The 14237-nt window shown below is 47.7% G+C and overlaps 1 protein-coding gene across 1 annotated transcript in view; it reads left to right on the top strand.

The window, feature by feature from the left end:
- The first annotated feature begins 243 nt into the window (after nucleotides 1–243).
- The window catches only part of LOC142250421 (uncharacterized), a 36129-nt gene continuing 22135 nt past the window's right edge, over nucleotides 244–14237 (top strand). Inside the window, exons 1-2 of the mRNA XM_075322587.1 lie at nucleotides 244–677; nucleotides 9065–9204. Coding sequence (XP_075178702.1) covers nucleotides 398–677; nucleotides 9065–9204 — 420 coding nt within the window. The 5' untranslated portion in view covers nucleotides 244–397. The remainder of the gene's footprint in view (nucleotides 678–9064; nucleotides 9205–14237) is intronic.

The following is a 14237-nucleotide window of genomic DNA, read 5'->3' on the forward strand; positions in this document are numbered from 1 at the left end:
CGTGCGTCTCGATGTCAGGCCTGTGTGTCATGTATAGAATTCTTACCCTATACACAGTGCAAATACCCAAGAATAAACCTGCTATAAAATATTACAGGGAACGGATGAATAAATATGAAAGCTAACAGTATCCACCAGGAATAGGCGTCCATAGGGGGACAAAGCATTGCTGTATATACAGTAGTACCGCTCCTGCCTGGGAGATAATGATGTTAATTGGCTGGGTTGCTAGGTGGCAGTGCTGCTTTTGTGAGAATGTGAGAAAACAGCTTTTCTCCTCGGAGAGGCGAAGAGAGAGCGGCAGGGGGAGCGCAGAAAATGGAGGGAGGGGGAGAACGCTGAATACAGTGTGAGCCGTGCTGCTCGCTGCTAATAACACCGGCTTAAACCAGGGCGAATGAGGACGTTTTTGGGGTCACACAGGACCCCGCACAAAAAAACAAACACATCTACCAGACGCGCCATGGCATCCTCTGCTCAGCATCAAGTCGATGCAGGGATTGTTCACTCCGCAGAGGGGACGAGAGACATGATCGAAGAAAAGGACCAGGGAGTAGAGGTGGATTCGACAAGAACCGAGGGGTCCACCGTTCTCTGGGGTGAATTTCAAGGAACGGAGGGGGACGACGGGAACGAGTGGTACCACAAAGGCTGTCTGCATAGATGTCGGCCTGAGGGTAAGAATCACTGTGTGGGTATTGTTATGTCAGCTGATGGGCACTGTAATGTCTCCGTCTACCTGTATAGTCACATTCATTCTATGTCTTTTTACATAGAGGCCAATATCAATACATGAATATTAATCACGTGAGGTATTCAGTAATCTGGGATTAGTGTCCGCGACCCTGCAGGACGCCCTGTAATCCCCTCCTCCTCGAATGTATACCCTGGTATTCTGGTGTGTGGACTGAATCCCCATGACGGAGGCTCTGTGTGAACTATATAAATATATATATATACATTATATATAGATATCTGCTGTATATCCTGCTGGGGGTGAAGTGGAGAGATCCAGGATCCACTATCACGTGCGCAGGAAAAAGATAAAATGGAGACCTTACCCCCCATATCCTTTTAAATTATAGTTATCAAATGTATTTGTTTATATTCTACTTTTATTTAAAGTATAAAGTCATATATTACATCACATATTCTACTTTTAATATATACGTTATGTAATGTTTCTTCGTATAATGCAGCCCATCGGTACGTCATTTAGAATTCAGAAACTAATGTAACTCAGGTGGGAGACCCCCATAAAGTTAAGGCCACAGTGCTACAGATGTACTGCCCCAACAATGTGCGATTGAAGGGGCTCTCCAGTGAAAAGTATCACCTATAAATAGCATAGGTGATAACGTACTGATCGGTGGAGGTCCGACTGCTACACAGTATAGGAGATAACTTACTGATCAGTGGAGGTCCGACTGCTACACAGCATGGGTGATAACGTACTGATCGGTGGAGGGCCAACTGCAACAAAGCTTAGGTGATAACTTACTGATCGGTGGAGGTCCGACTGCTACACAGCATGGGTGATAACGTACTGATCGGTGGAGGTCCGACTGCTACAAAGCATAGGTGACAACTTACTGATCGGTGGAGGTCCGACTGCTACACAGCATGGGTGATAACTCACTGATCAGTGGAGGTCCGACTGCTACACAGCATGGGTGATAACTCACTGATCGGTGGAGGTCCAACTGCTACAAAGCATAGGTGATAACGTACTGATCGGTGGAGGTCCAACTGCTACAAAGCTTAGGTGATAACTTACTGATCGGTGGAGGTCCGACTGCTACACAGCATGGGTGATAACGTACTGATCGGTGAAGGTCCAACTGCTACACAACATAGGTGATAACTCACTGATCGGTGGAGGTCCAACTGCTACAAAGCTTAGGTGATAACTTACTGATCGGTGGAGGTCCGACTGCTACAAAGCATAGGTGACAACTTACTTATCAGTGGAGGTCCGACTGCTACACAGTGTGTCGCTCAGGGAATGGAGTACTCGGTCCCGGGCAGTGTACAACTGGGGAATGTCACTTTGGTGGCCGTTGCCCGGTCCTGTGCCCTGGGTTCTTTTTAATGGGGAGTATTTACAGGGGAGATGAAAGTAATTTGTGTGTTGTGGGTTACGGTTAAGATTGTGGAACCGCCGCTGCTGAGTTGATTATCCCCCAGAGCTGGTGGTAGTGGCAGCTGTGGTGGTAGGCCCTCCGTAGGTAGGGCTGAGCCTGGGAGATGTATGATGGAGTAATAAGGGAGGCCACACCGTGGGTTGTAGTTAACAGTCTCTACTCACTCTGGACCTTTGGACGGCTGGTTCAGGCCACTGTATTTCCAGTATCAGTTGATGACTCGGTTGCTCTTTCCCCGGCATTCTCAGTGTGGTTGGGTCCCCGTAGTGTGGAGTGTTTGGGGCCCGACTGTCCCTTTGCGGTGGCAGTCTCCTTGTCTGTACTGCGGGCAGTGTGGACCCTTTAGGGCTGGTCTGTGTCCCGAACCCTGATCCTTGCTTTACTGCTGATGCCCAAGGATTTGTGGGTCAGTGAGGTCTGTGAAGGTCCCCTCACTGTGCACGTATTTGCCAGGCCATCTGAAACTGTTGCCTGACCTAGGGCCCTGTGCCTCGTCGGTGCTCTGCTCCCAGAGGTCCGACTGCTACACAGCATAGGTGATAACTCACTGATCGGTGAAGGTCCGACTGCTACACAGCATAGGTGATAACTTACTGATTGATGGAGGTCCGACTGCTACACAGCATAGGTGATAACTTACTGATCAGTGGAGGTCCAACTGCTAAGACCCACATTGATTGGCAGAAGAGGACATTTCTACCCTCTTTAGAAATGAGCGGCAGTGCGCATGCTCAACTACATTCCAAATGGGGCTGTCGCGCGCTGTGGTCGGCTTTTCCATAAGAAGACTGAATGGACGTCCAACCTGTTCTTCCATTCCACACCAAGGATAAAAATGCCCCATTCTGCAATTGGTGCTCATGACAGCGGTTGGTCCCCGATGGATCAATAAGGTTATCACCTATCCTGGGAATCTTGGCTGTGATGTATCATTACAAGTAGAGATGAGCGGACCTGTGTAATTTCAGTTCGCCAGGTTCATCCGGACTGTAGATCAGGTTCAGTTTGGGACCCGGACGTGACCTGAACCCCAATGGAAGTCACTAATAGGGCAGTTTTGGTCTCCGCGCACATGCAGCCTGGCATAACACAGTGGCTCAGTGGTTAGCAGTTAAGTCTTGCAGCGCTGGGGTCCTGGGTTTAAATCCCACCAAGAACAACATCTGCAAGGAGTTTGTCTGTTCTCCCCGTGTTTGTATGGGTTTCCTGCAGGTTCTCCAGTTTCCTCCCACACTCCAAAGACACACTGATAGAGAATTTACATTGTGAGCCCCAATAGGGACAGAGTTGCTGATGTATGTAAAGTGCTGTGGAATGAATAGTGCTATATAAGTGAATAAATATTATTATAAACAGAACACGGGGGGTTCCTTTTTTTGTGCACTCTACATCCGATCACGCTGTTTTTACCTCCAGTGCGAGCCGTCCGAACCCTGCAAGCGGCTCGCACTTGGCTGAGTACCGAGCGTACCCGAGCATAGCGATGCTCGCGCAAGTGGTTTGCATGCGCAAAGCACTCAAACTCCTAACTCTGTGTTTGGTACTAATACCAGACTTTGGATTCGCTCATCTCTATTTACAAGTCTCTTAAATTGTAAACCACCTAGCAAAAAAACAGACCCTAATGTTAAAGGAGGTGGGTTTTCACCCCTTGTTTCTAAAACCAAGAAATGGTATAGTTAAAAAGAAAGGAGTTTTACTTACTCATTGGAAACCCTCCTCTCTGGGGTACAATGATGGAACCCTCAATGATGACTTCCGGAAGGTCAATAAGTCACCTTATCCCCAAGATCACTTTTCAGTAAAAGGGTCAGATGACCAACAGACAGGATGCTATTCGTTCTAGTCCTGGCAGATACCACAAGAGTATTGGGGTTCAGAAAGATAAGGAGCACACTCTCACTAGTTTTAACAATTCCTTCTTTCTGTACAGTTTGAAAAAGCAGTAGGAAAAGCCCCTTTGAAAAGAACCTTTTACTTGATAATTATTTATTACTAGCTGTACTACCCGGCTTCTTCCGGGTTAATAACTGCTGTTAACAAAATAGAATGTATTAACAAAAATGTATTCTGCACACAAAAACCACAAAACAAATAGATATAAATGTCATTATGTCTGTCTTCCCCTCTGTATATGTATATCTCTCTGTCTCTCTCTCTCTTTGTCTGTCTCTTTCCCTGTCTGTCTCTGACTGTCTCTGTCTCTTTCTCCATCTGTCTCAATCTCTTTCCCTGTCTGTCTATCTCTTTCCCTGTCTGTCTGTCTATCTATCTCTGTCACTTTCCCTGTCTGTCCCTTTCCCTGTCTGTCTCTTTCCCTCTCTTTCCCTGTCTGTCTCTTTCCCTCTCTTTCCCTGTCTGTCTCTTTCCCTGTGTCTGTCTCTTTACCTGTCTTTGTCTGTCTCTTACCCTGTCTGTCTCTTTCCCTCTCTTTCCCTGTCTGTCTGTTTCCCTGTGTCGGTCTCTGTCTCTTTGTCTGTGTCTGTCTCTTTACCTGTCTGTGTCTGTCTCTTAACCTGTCTCTCTTTCCCTGTCTGTCTCTTTCCCTGTCAGTCTGTCTCTTTGTCTGTGTCTGTCTCTTTGTGTGTGTCTCTTACCCTGTCTATGTCTGTTTCTTACCCTGTCTGTGTCTGCCTCTTTCCCTGTCTGTGTCTGTCTCTTTCCCTGGCTGCATTGTGACACGCCAACATTCCATATAAGGGCGTGGCTGCGCATTCTTCTGAAGTTCTGGCTGCACTGTGGCTCCGAGCTCCATTCACTTTAATGGAGGCAGGTTTTTTGGCGAATAACTGTAAAGAGCGTGGTTAAAATTTCCCCTCAAAACATAGCCTATGACGCTCTCGGGGTCCAGAAGTGTGAGTGTACAAAATTTTGTGGCTGTAGCTGCGACGGTGCGGATGCCAATCCTGGACATACACACACACATTCACACACACACATTCAGTTTTATATATTAGATTTAAACCGAGTACCTCCTCTAATTGCCGCTATTCCACTGATTCTGTTACAGTTTTTCTTTTCCTTCTGTGACCCCCCATTCCAAAGTTATACCCCCTGGTAATAATGGTGCATATTTTCCCTTTAACAAGTGGGTGTGTACTATTCTGTGAGCGTTTACTTTAGCTTCTCTTATGATGGCCAATCAAATCAGGGCCACACCCACAGAGAAGTTCTGTGGTATACGCCCAGCTGCTGAAGGGAAACTTAGTTTCTTTAATTCCAGTGGACATAACTTTGGAACAGAGGAGCACAGAAGAAAAGGGAAAACTGTTCCAGAATCAGTGGAACAGCAGCAATTGGAGAAAGTGCTCAGTTGAAATGTAAAAAATCTAGTGAAAGTTCCTCTTTAAGGGATCGATTTGAAAATCAGCTATAAATAAGGATGTCTTGTGATGGAAATTGGAGTTGATTTTTGTGCGAGAGTTTGGGCCCTAAAATTGGAACATATAAGAATTTTGTTTTCATTGGGAAAACCTCTTCAGGGTTGTAAACTGTTCATATATCCCTGGGCAGCGCATGAAAATTGAGGATATTCTTTTCCTGCCCCAAGAAATGTATCTCGTACTTGAGCAGGTCATTGTAATTATCATTTTTTTGCAGCTCACAATATCCTGATAATTAGTTCTTATCATAATATTGAGCTACAACTAAACATTGTTTATATTCTTTATTTAATTCATCATGGTTTTCAAATTTATCAGTAAAAAAATAAAAATATTGACTTTTCATAATTATCTTGTGTACAATTGTCGCACAAGCCTTGTGTCTTCATGGCTATAAACTACAAATACAAAAAAGTTTGTTTATACTCTGTAACCATGGAGACGGATAGGTCAGCACAGAAACTGTTTACAGAATCCGGTCGGAAGATTTTAGTCACGACTATTTGCAAAGTTGCTTCATTTATGATTTTTAGATTTATTTGAGGGTTTTTTTTTATTGACTACAAAAAGGCTGGTGTAGCATCTTTACAATATATTTAAAGGGGTTTTCTGGGACTTTTAAATTGATGGCTTATGCTTCAAGGGAACATGTCAGGTAGAATATGCACCCAGAAGCATGAGCAGTTCTGGGTGCATATTGCTAATCCCTGCCTAACCGTCGTAGCCTATAGTAGCATACATAAACAGCTCTTTAGAAAAAGTATTTCTAAAGATCCATTATGATATGCTAATGAGGCCAGGGACTAGTTGCAAGGGCGTTATTTGCCTTGGCTAGTCACTAGCGCACTAAGTTCAAATCCAGCATCGGGTGCGGTGGCAGCAGAGAGGTGAGCGCGACCATGCCTCTGACGCTGCGCATTCATGTTAGCAAGCCCACTGGAATGTGCTTACATGCTAAGGGGGCCAACTAGCCAAGAGAAATAACGCCCTTGCGACTAGTCCCTGGCCTCATTAGCATATCATAAAGGATCTTTAGAAATATTTTTTCTAAAGATCTCTTTATCTATGCTAGTGTATACAAGGACAGTTAGGCAGGAATTAGCAATATGCACCCAGAGCTGCTCGTGGTTCTGGGTGCATATTGCACCTGACAGGTTCCCTTTAAGTTAGGTCATCAATATCTGATTGGTGGTGGTCCAACACCCGGCCCCAATAAGCAACTTCAGTTCTGGTGGACTTGAGCCATCCTTGTATTACAAGAACATCCCATTATCTCAATGCTGCCATGTAAAACTAATTTTCCCCTGCAATGGTCACTTCACAGTTAATGGCTGGCTGTCCGAGACTTCCTTTGCAATACCAGGTATTTGCGTAAGGTGCTTGGCAAATTAGACATAATTTTACACAAAACCCCAAAAATAGACCGGACAAAATTGTTGGTACCTTTCCAAAATTACGGCTAAACATCTTTGTTTCAAGCATGTAACGCTCACCCAAACTCACGTGTGGCAAGTGACAGGTATGGGCAATATGAAAATCACACCTGAAACCAGATAAAAAGGGAGAAGTTGACTCAATCTTTGCATTATGTGTCTGTGTGTGACACACTAAGCATGGAGAACCGAAAGAGGAGAAGAGAACTGTCTGAGGACTTGAGAACCAAACTTGTTGAAAAATATCAACTATCTTAAAGTTACAAGTCCATCTCCAGAGATCTTGATGTTACTTTGTCCAACATAATCTAGAAGTTTACAACCCATGGCATGGCACTGTAGCTAATCTCTCTGGACGTGCAAAACAGAGAGTAATTGATGAAAGGTTGCAACGCAGGATACTCCTAATGGTGAATAAGCAGCTTCAATCAAGTTTCTAAGAAAATAAAAAGCTGTCCTGCAGGCTCAGGGGGCATTAGTGTCAGCACAAACTATCTGTCGACATTTAAATTAAATTAAACGCTTTGGAGGAGACCCAGGAGGACCCCACTGCTGAAACAAAGACATAAAAAAGCTAGATTGCTGTTTTCTAAAAGCACCTTGATCTATTGTTTACTGAAAACGGAATGAGACCTGCAAAGAAAAGAACACAGTACCTACAGTCAAATATGGTGGAGGACAGAGATGTTTTGGGGTTGTTTGATGCCTTTGGCACTGGGGGCCTTAACTGTGTGCATGGCATCATGAAATCTGAAGATTACCAAAGGATTTTGGGTGGCAATGTAGTGTCCAGTGTTAGAAAGCTGTGTATGTGTTTGGGGTCATGGGTCTTCCAGCAGAGCAATGACCCCAAACATACTCGAAGAAGCCCCCAGAAATGGATGGAAACAAAGCGCTGGAGAGGTTCTGAAGTGGCAGCATTGAGTCTGGATCTAAATCCCATCGAAACCCTGTGGGGAGATCTTAAATTCCTGTTGGGAGAAGAGAAGACGCCTCCAAATATGAGAGACCCGGAGCAGTTTATAAAGAAGAGTCCAAAATTCCAGGTGAGAGGAGGAAGAAGCTCGTGAATGGATATAGGAAGTGACTGATTGCAGGAATTTATTCCAAAGGGGGTGCAATTAAATATTAAGGTGAGAGGGACAACAATTTTGTCTGGCCCATTTTTGGAGTTTTGTATGAAATTATGTCCCATTTTCTCTTTGTTTTTTTGTGGTTTGTTCCAAAACACACAAAGGAAATAAACCTGTATAACAAAACGTGTAATTGCAATCATTTTCTGGGTGAAACACTTCATTTTCTGGGTGAAATTTCAAGGGTGCCAACACTTTTGGCCATGACTGTATTACATACCTGTCAGCCAAAAGATTAAAGCGGGCTTTACACGCTACGATATTGCTAGCAATTGCTAGCGATATCGTACGCAAAAGCACCCGCCCCCATCGTGCATGCGATTTCGTGTGATCGTTGCAGCAGCGAACATTATCGCTACGGCAGCGTCACACATACTTACCTGGTCGGAGACGTCGCTGTGACTGCTGAACAAACCCTCCCTCAAGGGGGAGGGACGTTCGGCATCACAGCGACGTCACTGCGACGTCACTAAGCAGCCGGCCAATCAAAGCGGAGGGGCGGAGATGAGCGGGACGTAACATCCCGCCCACCTCTTTCCTTCTGCATTGCGCCGGCGGCAGGTAAGGAGACATTCCTCGCTCCTGCGGTGTCACACATAGCGATGTGTGCTGCCGCAGGAGCGATGAGCCACAACGCTAAACAACCCTTACCATTTTTTGTTTTGGGACGACCTCTCCATGGTGAACGATTTTCACCATTTTTGAGGTCGCGTAAGGTCGCTGGTCAGTGTCACACGCTGCGATACCGTTAATGACGCCGGATGTGCGTGACTAACAACGTGACCCCGACAATAAAACATTAACGATATCGTAGCGTGTAAAGCCCCTTTACTCTTCCGTTAATATGTCCATTGGGCACGGCTTGTGTTATTTCCCCATGCAGCCGTCGTCAATGCATTGCTCTACTTTCCTGAAATAGAATATGTGTAACAATGCTGGGAATTAATGCGTTTTTTTTTCTCCGCTCATAGACACCTGGGTGGCCTTCAGAGATACAGAAGGTGAGGAACCACAGTCAGAAGATCAGGAGGGACACACAATACAGCACAACGGGCGCTGGTGGTGCGAAGACAGCACAAGGTTGTGTTCAAGAGAGCAATCTATAGACAAAGTGAGCCTCCAAATAAATCAAAATTATTAAAGCTCTGATCTACTGTTTCATAGTTTGGCCTAGGGGACCATCCTGGGGCGGGTAATCTATGGGAAAAGGTGGATGGGCACAGCATGTGACCCTTAACTTGTCATTGCCATATACTGTACATTGTTCTTTACGTTCCTTACATTACATAATTACAAAAAAATTGTTTCGATAAACAAAGTCCTACTCCCCTCATTCCTCTATAAGGTAAAACTGCTTTTGGTGGCTTATCAATGTAATATGTCCAAGACGTGTCACTCTTCTTATGTGCTATTGTCGCGGGCGGGGAGGGCGCTGCGCTCACCACGCTCGGGTCCGGCGCTGCTGCTGCTGCTGCTCGGTGGCTCGAGTGGTGGGCCGGATCCGGGGACTTGAGCGGCGCTCCTCGCCCATGAGTGAAAGAGGGTGGTTTGGTTTGGGGATTTGGTCCGTGACGCCACCCACGGGTTGTGGTGAAGTTGAGCACCACAGCTGCTATTGACGGGGATTCAGGAGTGATGGTAGGGAGCAGCTGGGATGTTGTTTCCCCCCTCCGTGGGTAGGGGTTGGTGGTCCCGGGGCCTGGTGAGGTGACTGGGAGGCAGGGCTGGCAAGGTGCAGGGTCGCGGGGACTGCGCAGCGCGGTGCCGGAAGGCACGGTTGTACTCACTCAGCCACAAATGTACGCAAAGTCTCTGGTAAACCAAACGGCTGGATGGACGGGTCCCTCAGCCGGCTGCTGTGACTTCTCCCGGACGGGTGGTGGTGGCTGCCTTTCCCTGCACCTTTTGTGGATGTTCGGTTCCGATGGCTTCCCACCGGTAACCCGATCCCCAGCATGTGTATGTGCCGGAGGAGCCCTTTTGCCCGCAAGCTCTGGCCCTTGGAACTCTAGCTGTGGCGGTGGCTGTATTTCCTTTTGTTGGTTGGACGGTTGCCTTCAATCGGGTCTTGGCTGTTAGGAAACCCCTGGGGTTCCGGTCACTGACGGATTTGACCTTATTAACGGCGACTCCAAGCCTGGTCAGGGTCCGCAGGCCCTGCCGGTTTGTACTGGCTTCACTTCGCTCCCCGGTTCGGTACCGGCGGGCCACCGCCCGTCCCCTGTCCTACGGTTCCATGTTGATCTGCCTCTCCTGCAGACGGCCACCACCGTCTGCCAACCTTGCTTTAAGTGCCCGGGCCACGTACCCGGACACTGTCAGTTTGCTCCTCCACTGCTACTTCACTCCTCACACTTGAACTTCCCTAACTGAACTGAACTGACTTCCTTTTCCCGCCTCCAGGACTGTGAACTCCTCAGTGGGTGGGGCCAACCGCCTGGCTCCACCTCACCTGGTGTGGACATCAGCCCCTGGAGGGAGGCAACAAGGATTTTGTGTCTGACTGATGTGCCTGTCTCGGGGTGGGGGTGTCGTGTTGTAGTACCTGTGACGACCTGGCTAGTCCAGGGCGCCACACTATAACATACCATCCACTGTTTTTCAGTGAAAAACAGTGGATGGAAAGTAAGACCTGTCCCCCACATCCTGTATAGAAAATAAGACCTGACCTCACATCCTGTAAAGAAAATAAGACCTGCCCTCACATCCTGTAAAGGGACAAAGACCTGCCCCCACATCCTGTAAAGAGACAAATACCTGCCCCCACATCCTGTAAAGAGACAAAGACCTGCCCCCACATCCTGTAAAGAGACAAAGACCTGCCCCCACATCCTGTAAGGGAAAAAGACCTGCCCTCACATCCTGTAAAGAAAATAAGACCTGCCCTCACATCCTGTAAAGGGACAAAGACCTTCCCCCACATCCTGTAAAGAGACAAATACCTGCCCCCACATCCTGTAAAGAGACAAAGACCTGCCCCCACATCCTGTAAAGAGACAAAGACCTGCCCCACATCCTGTAAAGAGACAAATACCTGCCCCCACATCCTGTAAAGAGACAAAGACCTGCCCCCACATCCTGTAAAGGGACAAAGACCTGCCCCCACATCCTGTAAAGGGACAAAGACCTGCCCCCACATCCTGTAAAGGGACAAAGACCTGCCCCCACATCCTGTAAAGAGACAAAGACCTGCCCCCACATCCTGTAAAGAGACAAAGACCTGCCCCACATCCTGTAAAGAGACAAAGACCTGCCCGCACATCCTGTAAAGAGACAAAGACCTGCCCCCACATCCTGTAAAGAGACAAAGACCTGCCCCCACATCCTGTAAAGAGACAAAGACCTGCCCCACATCCTGTAAAGAGACAAAGACCTGCCCCCACATCCTGTAAAGAGACAAAGACCTGCCCCACATCCTGTAAAGAGACAAAGACCTGCCCCCACATCCTGTAAAGAGACAAAGACCTGCCCCACATCCTGTAAAGAGACTAAGACCTGCGACCACGTCCTGTAGAGACAAACACATGCCCTTACATCCTGTAAAGAGACAAAGACATGCCCATACATCCTGAAAAGAGACAAACACATGCCCCCACATCCTATAAAGAGACAAAGACCTGCCCATACATCCTGAAAAGAGACAAACACATGCCCCCACATCCTGTAGAGAGACAAAGACCTGCCCCACATCCTGTAAAGAGACAAAAACATGCCCCCACATCCTGAAAAGGGACAGAGACATGCTCCCACATCCTGTAAAGAGACAAACACATGCCCCCACATCCTGTAAAGGGACAAAGACCTTCCCCCACATCCTGTAAAGAGATTAAAGCCTGCTTTATTCGGTACAATTACACATACGATATCTTATGCGATCATACCCGCCCACATCGTATGAGCGACACTTTCAATTTGTTAACTGTGTCGCACAAACGATTATTTCACGTCACACGTACTTACCCTTCCATACGACCTCGATGTGGGCGGCGAACATCCACTTCCTGGAGTGGGAGGGACGTTCGGCGTCACCGCGACGTCACGCGTCAGCCGGCCAATAGAAGCGGAGGGGCGGAGATGAGCGGGACGTAAACATCCCACCCACCTCCTTCCTTCCGTATTGCTGGCGGGAGCCGCGGGACGCAGGTAAGATCTGTTCATCGTTCCCGGGGTGTCACATACTGCGATGTGTGCTACCTCGGGAACATTGAACAACCCGACGTACAATTTTTAGCTTTTGAACGACGTGCATGCGATGAATGGTTTTTCGTTCAATCGCAATCGCACGTAGGTTTTACACGCTACTATATTACTTACGATGCCGGATGTGCGTCACTTACGACGTGACCCCGCCGACACATCGTAAGATTTATTGTAGCGTGTAAAGACCGCTTAAGACATGCCCCCACATCCTATAAAGAGACAAAGACCTGCCCCACATCCTGTAAAGGGACAAAGACCTGCCCCACATCCTGTAAAGAGACACAGAACTGCCCCCACGTCCTGTAAAGAGACAAAGACCTGCCCCCACATCCTGTAAAGGGGCAAAAACCTACCCCCACATCCTGTAAGGAACAAAGACCTGCCCACACATCCTGTAAAGGGACAAAGACCTGCCCACACATCCTGTAAAGGGGCAAAGACCTGCCCCACATCCTGTAAAGAGACAAAGACCTGCCCCCACATCCTGTAAAGAGACAAAGACCTGCCCCCACATCCTGTAAAGAGACAAAGACCTGCCCCCACATCCTGTAAAGAGACAAAGACCTGTCCCCACATCCTGTAAGGGACAAAGACCTGCCCCCACATCCTATAAAGAGACAAAGACCTGCCCCACATCCTGTAAAGAGACTAAGACCTGCGACCACGTCCTGTAGAGACAAACACATGCCCTTACATCCTGTAAAGAGACAAAGACCTGCCCCCACATCCTGTAAAGAGACAAAGACCTGCCCCCACATCCTGTAAAGAGACAAAGACCTGCCCCCACATCCTGTAAAGAGACAAAGACCTGCCCCCACATCCTGTAAAGAGACAAAGACCTGCCCCACATCCTGTAAAGAGACAAAGACCTGCCCCCACATCCTGTAAAGAGACAAAGACCTGCCCTCACATCCTGTAAGGGACAAAGACCTGCCCCCACATCCTGCAAAGAGACAAAGACCTGTCCCCACATCCTGTAAGGGACAAAGACCTGCCCCCACATCCTGTAAAGAGACAAAGACCTGCCCCCACATCCTGTAAGGGACAAAGACCTGCCCCCACATCCTGCAAAGAGACAAAGACCTGTCCCCACATCCTGTAAGGGACAAAGACCTGCCCCCACATCCTATAAAGAGACAAAGACCTGCCCCACATCCTGTAAAGAGACTAAGACCTGCGACCACGTCCTGTAGAGACAAACACATGCCCTTACATCCTGTAAAGAGACAAAGACATGCCCCCACGTCCTATAAAGAGACAAAGACCTGCCCATACATCCTGAAAAGAGACAAACACATGCCCCCATATCCTGTAGAGAGACAAAGACCTGCCCCACATCCTGTAAAGAGACAAAAACATGCCCCCACATCCTGAAAAGGGACAGAGACATGCTTCCACATCCTGAAAAGGGACAGAGACATGCTCCCACATCCTGTAAAGAGACAAACACATGCCCCCACATCCTGTAAAGGGACAAAGACCTTCCCCCACATCCTGTAAAGAGACTAAAGCCTGCTTTATTCGGTACAATTACACATACGATATCTTATGCGATCATACCCGCCCACATCGTATGAGCGACACGTTCAATTTGTTAACTGTGTCGCACAAACGATTATTTCACGTCACACGTACTTACCCTTCCATACGACCTCGATGTGGGCGGCGAACATCCACTTCCTGGAGTGGGAGGGACGTTCGGCATCACCGCGACGTCACGCGTCAGCCGGCCAATAGAAGCGGAGGGGCGGAGATGAGCGGGACGTAAACATCCCACCCACCTCCTTCCTTCCGTATTGCCAGCGGGAGCCGCGGGACGCAGGTAAGATCTGTTCATCGTTCCCGGGGTGTCACATACTGCGATGTGTGCTACCTCGGGAACATTGAACAACCCGACGTACAATTTTTAGCTTTTGAACGACGTGCATGTGATGAATGGTTTTT

Source organism: Anomaloglossus baeobatrachus, chromosome 9 (genome assembly GCF_048569485.1).
Source record: "Anomaloglossus baeobatrachus isolate aAnoBae1 chromosome 9, aAnoBae1.hap1, whole genome shotgun sequence".
Lineage (NCBI taxonomy): Eukaryota > Metazoa > Chordata > Amphibia > Anura > Aromobatidae > Anomaloglossus > Anomaloglossus baeobatrachus.